Genomic DNA, 16,379 nt, shown 5'->3' on the forward strand with positions numbered 1-16,379 from the left:
ACCACCTGTTGCACGAACCAGATGGTGAAGTTGAAAGTGAGCGTGTGTTGGGGGACTTCTCGCTGATACATCCCCATTCACTCGAGGGTGCTCTGGTGTGTCTTCGGGCTTTTTCGCCGCCGATGTGATGCGCGGCTCGGGTCCGGGCCCGCAGCTCTACCGGGACAGCCGCTTGTTCGAGTCTCCCGTCCGTCTCCTCCCCGCCGAGCAGCGAGGCTGCGCGGCGGAACTTTGGACTCTCGGCTCGTTTGTTGTTGTTTTATGACTGCGGAAGACCTGGGCAACCAGCTGCTCTTAGAAACCGACGCACAGGACTTCTTACGACCTTAACGTAAGGTACCCCCCTCCCCAACACCCCTAAATGAAACGTTGACGACTTGGATGAATGTTGAAAGTTCTTCTGAAGTTATGTTGTTGTGTCTCCGACACGAGGGTCGCGGTTGTTTCCTGGTTTGAGTTCTGCCAGGAACGTTCTCTCAGAGATCCGAGCGTTCAGAAGCCGTGTTGCCTCACAGGCCCAAGTCTATAACGCTGCTTTCAGTTTAGATTTCTTCATGAAAGCGTCATGTTGGCTATTGCTGTAAGTACTCTGTGTGTGTGTGTGTGTGTGTGTGAGGGGGGGGCAGATTGCTTAAGCGGAGTTTGGTTGAGCAGAAGCAAATGGATGCCAAACATCCGTCATTATTCAGAAAGGAAGATAAGCACAACACTGATGGATTAGTTTCATTGTTGCTTAGACTTTAAAAGTGATTCAATTTGGCTTATTACTGTGAAATCACATGACCTGTGATCCCTTCAGGTGGTTGGGGCTTTGATGGCTGAAATGTCACCTAATTGCAGAGCTTGGTGTTGTGAGTGCATTCAGGCATCATTGACAATATGCCATATTACAATGTAATACAATACATTGGGGTTGTTGTCCCCTGATTGTCTCTTTGGGTTCACAGCGCTTGAGTTTTGTTATCAGCAGTTTAACTCTTTTAAAAATATATGTTCAGTTAAGCGATGACTAAGCTGAAATAATCAATGCATCTTTGTTTAAATGGTCACTTTTCTGTTTTGATACATCGATTAACTCCTTTGTATGTTAATTTATCAAACCGTCCGTAAAGTTAGAGATGCACCGATCTTGTAAATCTCTTACCTGCTGCTACTGATTTTTGCTGATTTTTTTTTTTTTTTTTGTCTTTAAAAACTACAAAAAGTTGTAAGAACAGCACCGGAGGGATTTCTTGATAGCCTTTATTGGCGTTTGATTAAAAGCAGTAGCTGTAAAACTGAGGTTTATTGTTCAGTCAAAAAGTTAATTGATTCGAGCGTTTTTAAAACTTCATATATTAGTAAATTGCTAGCTGAGCATTACCAAAACATAAGTCTCCTGGTGTATTTCTCGAGAATAAGCCGTAAATTCTTACATTCACTTTGAGACTCTGTGAAGGCAGCCGATATTTCCAGCTTCAGCATGTGGAGGCGGAGTGCTCTAAAGAATATAACAGAACAACTTTGTGTTGGCCCATTTACCCTTCCTCCTCTGTCTCACAGCCCAACTGAACTACGACTGTATGCACACCTGTCCTAGAAAAACAATTTCCTTTTAAAATAACATCTAATGCTGACTTCACTTTTGAAGCACCTTTCAGATACTAAATGTAGCTAACGTATACACGATGTCATAAAAAGTCTTAAATTTATGTATCCAAAATGAGGGTCTTAAAATGTCTTAATTTCATTAAAAGACAAGGTTAGCCCTTAATGCTTATCACGGTTCTTAAGTGTTGTTCTTATCTGTCTATTTAGGACAAAGTTTGTACATTTCTGTGGAGCTATAGGTCTGACACTCCATCAATACCGGTCTTAAAATGTTCTGCATTTGAGTCGGTGAAACCTGAAGAGACACAGTTTAAAATTTTTTGCTTAGTTACAGGATCCACACTGAAGAGAGTGACATCTAACCAAGGGGTTTGGACTCCATAGCAGTGCGATTATCGCCTACACCTTACCAGACTCTGTAATGAAGAATTCATTCATAATTTAGGCGTCTTATTTACATAAATATGAACCCATCTCAGAACCAGATGCTTAAATTACGTTTAAATGTTCTGCTTTTTGGTGTATTCTTCAACGATTCGAAAATGAGCTTCGGCTGGTGTCAGGAACCATTAATCCCAACAGAATTTTTAAACTCAACCTAACCAGCGGATATTTTGTTTTTGTTTTTCACAGTATGCTTGACTCACAGCCACCGATTTGAGACCACACGATGGACGGTAAAAGGAGCAGTGGAGGTGAAGGAGGGAGCGGAGATCCAGAGGTCGAGGATGAGTTTGCTTGCGCCGGGATGCTGCGGGATCTCTGACTTCCCTGCACAGCACCGTGGAGCGAATATTCAGGGTGACATTTGGAATCGGAGCGGACGATTTGCCAAACGGGAACAACGGTCAGATATGGCTGAAGCTGCAAGGCCTCAGCACCGACGTGAAAGCTGCCAAAGTAAGACGCCTTTTCCTGGTTTTTGGGTGTTTTGTTCAATGAAGACTTGCTACTTGGACGTTTTCCTTCTGTTGCATGTTCTTGTTGATTGTGGGGAAGGTTTCAAACAATGACGTACACACGGCATCAAGTTTTTGCGACATTGCTGGAAGTAGTTGGATGTCTGAGTTGAGGTACTGGCATGTGTAGCCCGACCGCCTGTTCACCTTGAACACATTGAATGTAGGTCAAAGCAAGGGCACCAGGTCTTTACAGTAGACAATCTGGAGATCGGAATCTGATGTGGTGTCTGTCAAGCCTGTGAAATGGAACCATGACTCACTAAGCTAATGCTGCAGTTAAGCTGAACAAGTCAGTGGTTCGATATGGTTAGCATGGTAAATTCAGCAGAGCACCTCTGAAAGCGTCGATCGACAGGCTCACGTTGGATGAGTCACTCTGAAACCAGTCTGACTTTTCAAGTCGGGGGTTTTAAAGCTTATCTGCATGCGCTGGCAGGAGATGGTGAATAACAAGCCGCTGTTAGGGTTAGCATACTTTTTTTTTTCTAAATATTATTATTATCGTTATTGACAGCAATGGAACCGAAACCCGTTTCTATACTTGCATAATTAAGCTTCTTAACCCTGAGAGATGCTCGGCTGCTTAATTAGCCTCATTTTAATATTAGAGATGGGGAAGGCCCCCACTTTTTTTTTCTTTTTCTTGAATGCTATATGCATTTTCTCAAAATTAGATTTACTTATTTTGAATTTTGAAATAAGTAACCAACTAAATATGGGTATTAACTAAATAAGCAAGTGTGGATTCTGTCTACAAACTTTGAAAATCTGCAATTCTGAGGAATAGGGTTGAATTTTCTAGTGGGACAATAATGTCTAGAATTAGTCTCTTAAACAGATCAGCACTAAAATTGCTTGTTTAAAAAAGGATTAGGTATTTAAGGTAAATAGGACCTGTAAGTGATATGATACGCATTGATATCAACGCTTCTTTAAGACAGCCAGTCAGCTGGCCAGAAATCTTCAGTGATCTAGATTGAAGAGTTAATATTTTCTGCTTTTTTAATTACTTTAAACCACAAAAAAGTCTTTTTCTGTAAATGTGTTAACAAAGCATGTTCTTAATGCTTACTTTGTTTTGAGTCTAGTAAAAATGCGATCAGTGTTAGGAAGCTACGCTTTTATTGGAAATAAAATTGCTATACCTTTTAATGACAAATGTACAAAAAGGATTTGAAGTTATTGTAGTTCCTGTTTTTGTGAGAAAGTTCAGGTCTAAGAGCCAGTTAATGGCCAGTAGCGCCCTGACCGGTGCATCTCTAGGTATTTTCATACCTGAACGTCTGGGTCTGTGTTTACCTTTGATTAATTGTCTTGTGAACTGTGCAAGAAGTATGCAGATCCACCCAGATGTTCCAATACATACTGTATGTGCAACCAACTTAAAAGAAGCGTCATCCTTTCTGGAAGACGACTTGATTAGTTTTTAAACAGGGCTTCACACCCAGAAGTGTCACGCCCAAAGTTGCAGGCAGCTCACTGACTCAACAGTAAGACTATTGTAGCTCAACGGAGACGTCTGGCAACTGGTGAAAACAGTGATTGTTTTAATGGAAAATTGGCCACTTCATTTGTAGATCAGTTCAGCTCAGCAAAGCTTGTTGTTGCACAATCACATGACAGCGGCACATCTGGTGTCCAGGAAGTGTCTAAGCATTTGTTGCTGAATCTTTCTTTGTGTTTTTTTGTTATTACTCAGTTGTAATCTATTTTATCTTTAAGATCATTTTCAGTTTTGCGATCCGAAGCATAAAAACAGCCCACATTTTGCCTCAGATCAGTTCGCTCCTTTGCCAAATTATTCCCCCATTTTGAACCCAAATGTGATCATTTTACACTTGAAAAGAAAATGTTTCTATACTATGTAATTTATCTTTGTATGTCAGGTTATTACAGTTTCTAACATATACAATAGGCTGTAAATCAGAATAATTCTGAAAAAAGTATTCAATCTTATGTGAAATTTATTTGACAGTTTTTGAGAGATTTCACTTTACACGCTCTTAGACTCAATTCCCACATGATCGTCTCAGCTCTTATGAAATATGACAGATTATGACCACCAAACACAAAAATATTTTACCTTTATATAATATAATCTACTAACAAAAGCCTTCTTTTGTTAGTAGATTATATTAATTACCACATATTTTTGGACTTTAGACAAAAAGTCTGTTATAATAAACTGGCTATATTTGGCATGAAGTGACCAAAACAAACAACAACAACAAAAAAAAAAACACATGATGAATTAAAAGGAGCTCAATAATTTCCTTTCTGATGATTAATATTATTTGAAGGACAGACTTTGTGTACAGACATTTCAATTCTTAATATTTCTGGTTTCTATTATATGTGGTTTATATTTCCTTTTTATTTATTGTTTTTGGTTGTTGTTTTGTTTATTCTGGATATTTAAAATGTCTTTTATTTGCAGTTTACAGTGTTACAGGGTACAAATTAAAGTTGATTGGTCTTTGAAATGGCAAACTTGCATTATCATGCCGTTGTCAGTATATTACATGAAAACGGTCTCAAAACAACAATATTATCGTTTAACGCAATAATTTCTACGACAATTTATCGTCCAATAAAATGTGTTACTGGAAAAAGCGTCATCCACCTCAGTGCTAGGAGGGTTTCAGGATGATAATATTCTTAAAAAACACAAACAAAAAAAGAATCTCTGGATTTGCATTTTGTGCATTTAGTATTTCCTGTTCTGTGGCATGTTCTCGTTTCACCCTGGGTGCAGACGTGGTAGATGTAATCACAGCATTGCTTTGACCTGACAGTCGGTTTTGTTTCCTGTGTTTGTGTTGGTTTGTGAGCCGGTAGCAGCCAGGTTGCTTTCACCTGCAGCTTGGTGCCCTGACCTTTCCAGTGATTCGGTGTTTTCCCTTTTTGTTCTTCTTTTTTTGTCAGAATAGCAAATTGCTATTCTGACAAATAGCATCCTGCTATTTGGATGCTATTTTACAAATTTACTCTGTAAAAGAGTAAATCTGAAGAGTTATAAATTGTAGGTTATTTTTAACTGCTCATCAAAGGTCAATCAGATTTTAATTGTACTTGGATTTTACTTGAATCTGCTCATCGTTAGCCTCGTAGCATTTTTGCCTAAGTCATATGTTGGCCAAATTGAGAGATCTCCTTAATATTTATCTCCTTGTGCTGCTCCCTCAACCTGCCTCGTTGCCTAAACCCTCAGCCTATCAGAACGCCTGTTACACTCTAAACTCCATCATTTTCTCGATTATTTAATTATTATTATTTTTTATTGTTTTCTCAAAATGTCAGGGTCTGTCAAAGTGTGCGTACTGGTTGGACCTAAATCACGCCTAACATTAGCAACAACGCTAAGTTTAGCTTAGATGAAGTCAGCGATATTTGGAGTATCACGATATTGGAGTATCACTAATTGACTAACACATACTTACTCGGTTTATTATGCAAGCAAAATTGGGCAAGTTAATAAGCTAAAATGTTAAGACGGGCTTAAATGCTGTCAGTAGCATTTGGGATGTTATTAGCAAGTAGAGTGACTTTAAAATATGGTGTAGGGAATCATGCTGAGAGGCTGACGTTATGTCACTAATTGCTTTCTTTGTTTTGCTTCTTATGTAACCTGGTGATCTAAAGCTGTGCCTTAAATTATGTGCAGTTGTGCTCAATTTTTCTCATTCTGTTTGTCAGATTTTTCCTTTCGTTGTAGGTTTTCTGCTTTGCTTTAGTTTTTGCTCCCTGCTCTTAACGCCTGTTGCTCCTTTTTTCCCCTCGGAGTGACCTGGCCTTCTGTATAAAATGGTATTAAAAGCTTCCATTTCACAAGTAAGAACATTTTCCATCACACCGTCCCCCCACAGTTTGAAGACCTTTGAGAACGATTCCAAAAAGAGTGAAAGAATGACCGAAAGACATTTGCAGTGGTGGAGCACTGACCCTCCCTCACCTGTTGCTGTGTACTGCCTGTCAGCAGGCTGAAGGAAAGCTTGAACACTTTCCCTTTACAAAAGATAACTCCTGTATTGAATAATTTTAGTAGCAGTATGAATATGTGTTGCGTTTTTTGTTTTATATAACGGAGTTATAAAAGATATTGTTGTGTTGTGAACAAACAATATTTCGGTGATTGTGTCATGTTGCCCATGTTGTTCAAGAATAATGGAAGACGTATTTAGGTCTTTGGTTTTTAATCCAAAACAGTCGTCTTGAGGCACAGTGAGGCATGAAAGAAACCAACTTTTTATCAGTTTTCATAGAATTAGAAAATTACTAGAAAGTCCATCTCATTCAGGATTTATAAACACTCCAACAGGAGTTTTGTTGTACATTTTATTAAAAGAATAATTTATGTAAAAGTGACTTTTCATGCTTTCTAACATAGAACCAAAAAATAGAAGGTCTAAACTTGTCTATGTTTCATTTTTATGGGATAATAAATATACTTTAATAACAGGGGCAGGTTGTATTACGTTTAGTGTGGGGCTGTAGAGTTATTGTCACTTAAACGGAAAACACATGACTGAACTGAAATATTTCTCTCTTCTAGTTATTTGTGAAGGGAGTCGTAAATCAGGAGGTGCAGCAGGAGCTCTCGTATCCCGGGGCCCTTCACTGCATCTTCTGTGGAGCCAGAGGGCTGTTCATGGACAGCCTGATCAAAAACACTTCAGCGCTCATCGTGGTAAGTCGCAAACATTCACATATTGATCATGTCCAAACTAAAACCTTTCCAGTCATTTTCTACTGAATATCTATTTAACAGAGACCATCATTTGTGGCAATTGCTTCACATCCAGTAATTATTTGGATGTTTTGAGTCTGATCTGTAAGTTGAGGAGAAACCAGAGACATATATATTTTTAGAAAGCTGTCACACTGAGTATTAGAAAATGTACAAATGTCTAGATTTTGATTATTAATCATCAAAATGTAAAGGTAAAATTGCAAATGACCCTAAATGGGACTTTATATTTAGAATTCCAATTTATGAGAAATAAATGTTGCCATAGTCGGTGTGATTAATAGACCAAATTCCCCAATTATCATTGTGTGTCATGCTTTTTTTTTTTTTTTTTTTTTTTTTTTTTTTGGTGCAACACTAATATTGAGCAACATTGTGATATCTAAGAATGACATGTAAAATTACATGGTTACTTAACTTCAGTGTTGCATCACCAGCTCAACTTGAGACACATGCTGTTCAGCAATAAATCTGCCTGGACTAGAAAAAGAGTAGCCGGGAATTTCTCGTCTGTTATTAACAGGTTTGTTCAAAAGTAAATATGCAACTTAAGGGAAATTTGCTTTCCGATTGCTTTCTTTTTCATTATTAAATAAAAGGCTTGATTAAAAAAAGTGACTTGGAAATGACCTCACAAAAGTTTCCTTTTTAGATGTGAGTTTTGAAGATTTTCCATGGTGTTAAATCTAGAGAAAATAACAACATAACGGCGAAATTTTGTACCAACGAAATGTTTACTCCTTTCAGCTGTTTGACCAAGATTAAAGTGACAGAAGAAATGGTTGTTTTCAAATTGACCGTCTACACACCGCTCTGTAAAGGCAATTCTACCAACAGAATCTTATAACAAAAAAAGACAGTGATGTAGTTTATCATTTCAGACTTTTTGCTCACATCAACACCCCCAGTAAGTTGCTGCAAGTGTTTGTTTGAAACCATGCGTATAGTTGAATAAGACCACAAGAAAAACATTTGTTGCAAAATTTAAAAGGATTTAGAAGGGAAGAAATTGAGAATTCTGTTGACCATCAAGTCCTGTCACATTTAAAGTAGCCACATCTCTTAATGTCATCCCATATGATTCATGTATGGAAATCAAGGATGTGGAATTCACAGTGTTCTGCTGAATCATGACCGGGTACCTTACTTTCTATCTAGTTCAGGGGTGCTCAAGTCCAGTCCTCGAGAGCTACCGTCCAGCAACTTTTAGTTGCAGCCTTACTCCAGTAGACCAGGCTCAGCTATGAACAGGCCTGGTAACGAGCCATTCATTTGATTCAGGTGTGTTGGAGCAGGGATGCATCTGATAGTTGCAGGATGGTAGCTCTTGAGGACTGGACTTGAGCACCCCTGATCTAGTTCTTCATACTAAAGATTTCCTTATTTGGGAGTTAAATCTTAATGGTCTACAAATGCCCCCAAGTGGTCAGAGAATGGTTTGCTGAATAAATCAGAAAGTAGGTTTTATTCAGTCACCTCAAGCCTTTTGGTGAGGCATGTAAAGAAAGTGTTCTTTCATTGAGTTGGGTCATCGAGAAGTCACGGTTTTGTTGCATTGGTGCTTAGGAGAGCTGCAGCAAGAATTTTTCTACGTATCCAAAAACATACGTAATTATGCTTAGGAGTGGGATAGAAATGTCTGTAGCGTTGTTGTCGTCTGATGTCTGCGCCATTGAAAGAAAGTCAGAAACACAATGGTGTGACAAAAACTGCAAATGTACAACATGTAAGCTCAAACTGTGACAGGAGAAATGAAACACGAGGAAAAACTTTCCTATTGATTTTTCTTTGACTTATCACTCGTTATATGAAAGATTTCTATAGCAGCAACAGATAAAAAGGCAACTCTGTACACATCAACTCCATGACTCGCTCTCAAAAGAACCCAAAGTTACCACTGATTGTGGTTTAAGAAATTTTCTTTAGGTCTCTCCTTTATAATCTCTAAAGCAAAAATAATTGAGCTCCAGTAACTAAACAGAAAAAAATCTGTTCAAGTCCTTAGGAGCTTTCAGTTGACTGACTCTAATGTAATTTGTTTTGACCAAACAGGTGGGCTCGCCTGGATTCCTGCTCGTGTCGGGCCTGGCCGAGCCGGTGGTCCGAGCCTACTCACTGATCACAGACCTAGTGGCAAGGTATGAAGGCACCCAGTCCAAACGCACTGAGATGGGGGACAGAGTCTTGGGCGAGTCCCTGGATTCGCGAAGGGCCTTCAAAACTCTGGTGGAGAAATGGGAGGACAGACACATTCTGGATCTTCTCGTACTTCCAGGGACTGTGAAGGAAATCCTTCTGGATTTGGTGAAAGAATCGGGCCTTGGATCGAGTCCAAGCCCAGAACTGATGCATGACAATACAGGTGCAAAATCACACGAAGATTCCAGAGACGACTCGGACAAAGCCAGTAGTTCTATGAAAACACTCCCCGACCCTTTCAGTGACGCTGATCGATGGGCTGAAGGGAAGGCTACAACTTACGACCCTGCAGCAAAGGACCCCTTACTCCAAGACTTTTTCTCTCCTGTAGGCACCAGAGGGAAGGCAGAAGGAGCCGAGGAAAGACTTTTGCACTCTCCTCAGGAAGTGGGGGAAGAGGAACAGCTTGAGAAACAGGCAACTGGCGTCAAGGCGGGCAAAGGACAAGGGGACAGTGAAGAGCCAGAGTGGCAGTTGTCAATGGGAAACAAGGAGTTCTGGCTTCTTCTAAAGTTCTTCACAGCCATGGGGTACACGGAGGATGTTGTAAAACGTGTTCTTAAAAAAACGGGGCCTAAAGAGGCGTCACAGATTCTGGACTTAGTTCAACAGGAGCAGGATCTCAGCGACCGGGAGCAGAACATATGTAGCGGTACAAGCACAAAAAAACAAGACGGTGTTATTTTGCACCAGGGAAAAGAGCAGCCCTGTGAGACGGAGCACAAAGAGAATGAGGATACAGAGGAAGCCGGGCGTAAAATAAAGCATAGCAACGGAGATTTTGAAGGAGTACAAGTAGGAGGCGAGGAGGTGGCGATAAGAAATCACAAACACTCTCAAGGACGGGGTAGCGAAGACGTTCAGGAGGCAGAACAGCAGGAAGACTTTGTTCTAGGGGTAATGAAGAAAGCAGCTGCTACGTGTGGGTACACTGAGGAGAATGTGACCAAAATCTACAGCATGTTGGCTGAGGGCTCCACTCACCAGCTACTTCTAGAGCTGCAGAAAAAGGAAAGCAAGGAGACAGAAGGTGCCAAGAAAGAACCAAGAGAGAATCATGATGTCTTGGTGGAAAAAGAATGGATGCATCTTGGACTGGCTGAGACTGAGGGAAAAGGGGAGCTTTTTATTCACAAAGAAAAAACAGATCCATGAAGGACAAACAAAGGAGCCAAAGCGGTCTACAGAATTAGCAGAATCCGACCTGCGTGCCTGGAGTAATAAACCAAAGCATCTCGTCCCTAATCAACCCATTTCACAGTTAAACCAGCCTTTAAAAACGTTAAGATCTAACCAAGATGTCCTGCAGGACGTTAAGGGGCCCCCCATGCCTACCTACGCCTCGTCTCTAGGCCCTCCAATGACTTTTCACCCCAACAAGCAACAGGGCCAAAGCACCTACAGGCCCGACCCGGCCACAAACAAGCAAACGCATCAAACTCACATCAATGTGCCAAACTCAAAGCGCCACTCTGCAATCTCCTCAAAGCAAGAGCATCAAGCTCTGTCCAACATCTTCTTCGCAAGTGACCCGCCCTCCATGAGAGCGAGGGATAAACGGAGCTTCATATCACCTTCTTCTTCCGTGGTGGTGACTGGGGAGCAGCGCTTCCTGGAGGGTCTTCAAACCCCCTTTCAGCTAAAGCTTACGGACAAACCTGGAAACCCGAACCTGAGGGCAATTGTTATCGACGGGAGCAACGTGGCAATGAGGTGAGAAGTAGCCCAAGGGCATCTTTGAGACTTATGAGAGGAATCATTTAACCCAACAACTTCCAGATTGTTGGATTCCTCTGCTGATATTTTCATTATAACACAACTCCTTAGTACGCCTCAGGAACGTTTCCCCTGTTGATCTCGACCTTTTGTCTGGTTGTGAACACGCACACACACATCAATCCTGGTGCAAACCAAACAAGCGGACCCAGACCCACTTTTTGAGTTTATCTCTGTTTGCTTCCAAACAAATTGTTAAGGTGAATAAAGACCGGACTCGATGCAAACCAGCTACAGGAATCGTACGTCCTTTTGGACTTTACGAGCCACCGTTGCTGGGCATTATAGTAAAAATGATTCCCTTAGTGTTGCTAATGCTACTACTGCATGTTCTCATTAGACTGAATCATACCTGATCTTCCATTTGCTGATTAGCAATGTTGCTGCTGCCGTGATGTGAGTCAGAGCATCTCGGCTCATTCAACTTGCAGCACGCATTTGCTGATATCATTCTAAAATTTGAAACATTGCAAAACCTGCGTTTCATGTTCTCCTCTCAACGTTCAAAATGGCTCTAATATCAGCACAAATGCAGCAAGCAGGACTTGAATGTTTGTTTGTTTTTTTTCTGCGTCAATTTCTGCTTTGTTTGCAAGTCTGCTTTATTTTAAAGTCCTCTTTTGGCCCACACCAAACGACTTCCCCGGTGTGAAGACACAGCAGATGATTTGAAATGTTAGAGTGCCAGATGATCACACATAATTTTCTCATTAAATAGTTACATTTTCTTCATTTGCTAGAGAATAGCAGAAGAAAAGCTCTGCTATGATCCAGACCTGCTCCAGAAATCCTCTAACGGTCTCTCTCTGGGTCTTCCTCAGTCACGGGTTGGGTCATTTCTTCTCCTGCAGAGGAATTGCCCTGGCCGTCCAGCATTTTTGGGACAGAGGCCATCGCAACATCAGCGCTCTGGTGCCGCAGTGGAGGCAGAAGAACGACCCCCGGATAAAAGGTAACAGTTGGTCATCATCTTCTTTGTGGTTTTGTTTTTGCCGAAATGAATTAGTTCAGTTGTTTTCAACAGAAAAAGATAAACTCTGATCAAGAAGACCTTTGCGTTTGTTTTTCATTGTGGAAACGTTTTGCTGAGGGGATGAAATAATGATTACGTGTCATTTCGAATAATGAAACCTTTTTACTTCTGCAAACGTGACCTTGAGCTTACCGTATATCAGAGAGAGCGCGAGTTCACTGGAAGCCTAGCGATAGAAGAAAACAAAAATCCAAACGAGAAGCGTCCTTGCTGTGCGTGCTCCCTTGAGCCTGGATGTTTCCCCCGTCTGACAAGACAAAACATGGTGTCGTTTGTTCCTGTTTCTCAGAGCAGCACTATATGACGGACCTGCAGAACCTGGGCCTGCTTTCCTACACCCCCTCCAGAGAGGTCCACGGCAAGAGAATCAGCTCTTATGATGACAGGTAGATATATACTGCTGCTTGAAAGGAACACCTGTCTGTATTATGAGTGTGTGTGTGGGGGGGTGTGTGTGCTTGGTGAGAGCAGTGCTTTCCCATATTTTGTCAAACTACAATCAAAAACTTCAGTGTGTTTTTATTGTGACTGGATGTGATTGACCAAGAAACACATCGTAGCGCATAAATCAATCTTGTGATTGCGGAAATGTACACAAAGTATAATCCATTATTGATATGAAGAGCCACAAAAAGGAGCTATTTCAGTCATTTGCAGAATAAAAATGTTTTTGTGTTCAACCTGTTTTTCTAATTCTTTTATTCCACATTTAGATTTTGGATGGGGCTTAATGAAGGAGGAAAAATTGCCTAATTTCTTGCAAATATTTCTTAAGGACAAAATCATTAATTCTGATGCTCCACTTCGTGTTTTTCTGTAGTACAAAATCCCATTAAAAACACTGGCACTAAAATGTGACGGCGTGTGGAGAAGATTACGGGGTGTAAATACTTTTGTGAGGCAGCCGGTCCCGTTCTTGTGACGTTTTCCCCTCCCTTTTCTCCCCCACAGATTGATACTGCAGCTAGCACAAAGAAACGATGGAGTGATAGTGACCAATGACAACCTGAGAGACCTCTCAGATGAGTCGCCTGTATGGAGGGACATCATCAAAAAGAGGTAACGGTTGAGGTTCGGGAAGTGACGTTTGCCATTTTCCACTCAGAGTTGGATTGTTGCCTTCAGGAATCTTCCAAAAAATTACGTCTGAAGTTGGTTTCCATCAGAGAACCCAGCAAGGGACTAATTTAATTCCAAACTACTGTCTAGTAGCATTGGATGCTATTCGCTAGTTGAGTTAATGAATAGATTATGTCTAATTTTCTAGAGAAGAAGCTGTTGCTCTAATCCATCTCTTATTGTTCTTTCAGACTTCTTCAATACACATTTGTCGGCGATCTCTTTATGGTTCCGGATGACCCGCTGGGCAGAGGAGGGCCTCACCTGGACGATTTCTTACGTTCAGAGCATAGGTAACAAACCAGCTAGTCGGAGGCTAACAGTGTTGCACAGGTGTGACATGGATAGAAAGGAAAACATGAGTTAGCAAATAACATTTTTATGTGTTCGGCATTCATCCGAGTCCATTTTGCCACAATGGAGACATCCCATCTCAGAACCACAGATGGCTAGAATACCCAATGGATGGACTTAACTACATCAAAATATTTTTACTCAAGTAAAAACAAAGAGTTTCCATCCACGAAATTATTCTATTAATGGTAAGATAGAATTTGATAAAAATTCTACTCAAGAACTGAGTACTGGATCAGTTCATCTGATTTAATATTTTACAATAATGTCATCAGAGAGACAAGTTCTGGTACATATGTATATGTTAGAACAGGGTAAGTGCTTCCAGTGACAATATATTAGTGATTTCTGTATAATTTTCACATTGAAATATCTTGGCAGATAGAAGCAAAACAACAAAGTTTGTCAGGGAATCCAAGAGCTGTGCAAAATAAATGGATCCATTTTGCATTAGTTTGAGTCCATCTTAGTTTGAACAAGAAGTCTCACTTTAACGAAAACTGTAGATGCGCTCCTAAATCTGGTGCTTTTTTTTTGGCTAAAACGTGTTTGTTCTTCATTTGATCGAGTTACTCAAATCAGCCGATGTTATCCAGAGGTTTTACCCAAGTAAGAGTAGCGATAGTTCATCATATCTGTCAAGTAAAAGTAAAGAGTACAGTGTTGTAAAACTACTCCTAAAATGATTATTTTTTCCAAAAAGTAGTTACTGGTCAGTACTTTGTTGAACCAAGTCTTTTTGGTTTAGTTTTCTCTAGGGACGGGCGATATCTTTGCATCGACATGGGAATCGGCAGATTTTCGTCACTTTTGATATTATCACCATCGCTTATTTCCATCTTCCTTTCATTTGTTGTTTCACTTCAGGTCTCCCGACCCGGGAAATCATTCGTTCGCCGGCTTAGCAAGCATTTTTCCTTCCACCAAGCCGCCTCGCTCCCAAACCGAACCCTTGAACTTCCGCGACCGAACCCCCGGGGGCGCTGTGGACTCGTCAGCCTTCGGCGGCCGAGGGAGGGGCCGGAGGTGGGAGGCGGAGAGCCAGCACAGGCAGCTCGGGGCAGGCGGCCACAGGATGATGGTGACCCCCGAGAGGAACCCCGAGGAGACGGCTCACCTGAGGGAGCAGCTGCTCAACATCTTCGAGGGACAGGACAACATGGTGACGCTGGTGCTGCAGTGCCATCTGGCAGAGAGAGACATAAATGTGCTTTCTGATCTCATATTAGAGCAGCAGAAGGACTAGAAATCTCCTTATTTATAAGTTTTTTTGTTGTTGTTTTTTTTGTCCCCCTTTTTGATAAAACGTTTTCCTGATAAATGGCTTTGTTTTGTACCAAAGCAATTCCAGCTTCACATTACAGATTAACCCACGCATTATCTGGAAGATGCAACGAAAGCGTAGACAAATCATCAAGAACGTCACGCCTCCTCTTTGCCGGACCTTTTTATGTTCAAGTCTTAATATTTATCTGAGCTCCTGCTTTTAGTCCACAACTTAAAATAAGAACTGGCGCTTTGCACTGTGAGCCTGGAATCATTTCCCAGATAGATATGAAGCGACAATTATGAGCCCGTAAGACTGCAATTGTTGTTGATTTCAGAGATAAATTTTCCCAACTTCTGCATAGCATTTGTGCTATGAAGATTTGCTACTGGCGGCCGTAGCAGCTGGTTGTGTTAAGCTCTGACTTAGTGGTGGAGAATTATGAATCCAGTTTTTAGTTATGAGGAGAACATGCCTGGAAAATCTCTCCGATAAAATGTTTAACGTCAAAGGACGTGTTCTGTTTTTAGCAAATGGTTCAGGTTTAGTAGGTTACACTTTTCTGGATCCCTCGACTGAAAGTTGTCAAACAGACTCTTACTCTCATAGAGCTGGTGTGAAACTAACTCATTAATACAAAGCTAGCAACATTTTTAATTTTTTTTGGTTTGGTCTGCATGTCTCAAAAGATGTTGACTGAATTATTTCTGATCTTCAGTTCATAATTGCTAAGCAAGGAGATTCTTTACCTCTTATGCTTCCAACACCAATTTCTTCATTAGATTTCAATCAGTTGAGTGAAAGGGCTAATTATTAGCACGCTAGGCCGTGCTAGCATGCTAATGAGCGAACAAAGTAAACATCTGACAATCGGTGGATCTTGAATTAAAAATATTTACAACTTTTGGGGCTTTTTTAAAAAACAAAATAACTAGTGTTTGACACAGATTTTAACAAATGGTAGGTTTCTGACTATTACGATTTTATTGTTGAGGAAGAAATGCAAAAAAACGTCCTCTGTTTCTACATTTAACAGCTGTTATGTGATGCTCGGCGTAGGTTGAAACTCTTTATAGAAACACTGAACCAAACCCTGCAACATTTTGTACATTTTGTTCCTCATTTTATTTTATTTTTAATAGAGTTGGGTTTGACAATCGTACACAAAACTATGACCAAACCAAGAGACTAAAGAAAATCAAGATCTTTTTTTTTGTTTATTTACGTGTCACTATCTCACTAATTTTTCACTGATTATTGAAATAATTTTACTTTCTGTGTTTACATCTGTACATTTTTAAAAGCTTATTAAAGTTATTCCTGTGGTATTTC

The 16,379-nt window shown here is 40.5% G+C and overlaps 1 protein-coding gene across 1 annotated transcript; it reads left to right on the forward strand.

Moving 5' to 3' along the window:
* Window positions 1–345: 345 nt before the first annotated feature.
* Window positions 346–16,379, forward strand: khnyn (KH and NYN domain containing). Its single transcript, XM_055025233.1, is given in 11 exon segments — window positions 346–580; window positions 2,224–2,342; window positions 2,345–2,490; window positions 7,105–7,239; window positions 9,352–10,649; window positions 10,651–11,211; window positions 12,096–12,226; window positions 12,597–12,693; window positions 13,259–13,366; window positions 13,618–13,719; window positions 14,648–16,379. Coding segments are annotated over 10 exon segments (3,039 nt in total). The 5' UTR covers window positions 346–580; window positions 2,224–2,260; the 3' UTR covers window positions 15,027–16,379.

Source organism: Poeciliopsis prolifica, unplaced genomic scaffold, assembly GCF_027474105.1.
Source record: "Poeciliopsis prolifica strain line A6 unplaced genomic scaffold, Auburn_PproV2 SCAFFOLD139, whole genome shotgun sequence".
In the NCBI taxonomy this organism is placed as follows: domain Eukaryota; kingdom Metazoa; phylum Chordata; class Actinopteri; order Cyprinodontiformes; family Poeciliidae; genus Poeciliopsis; species Poeciliopsis prolifica.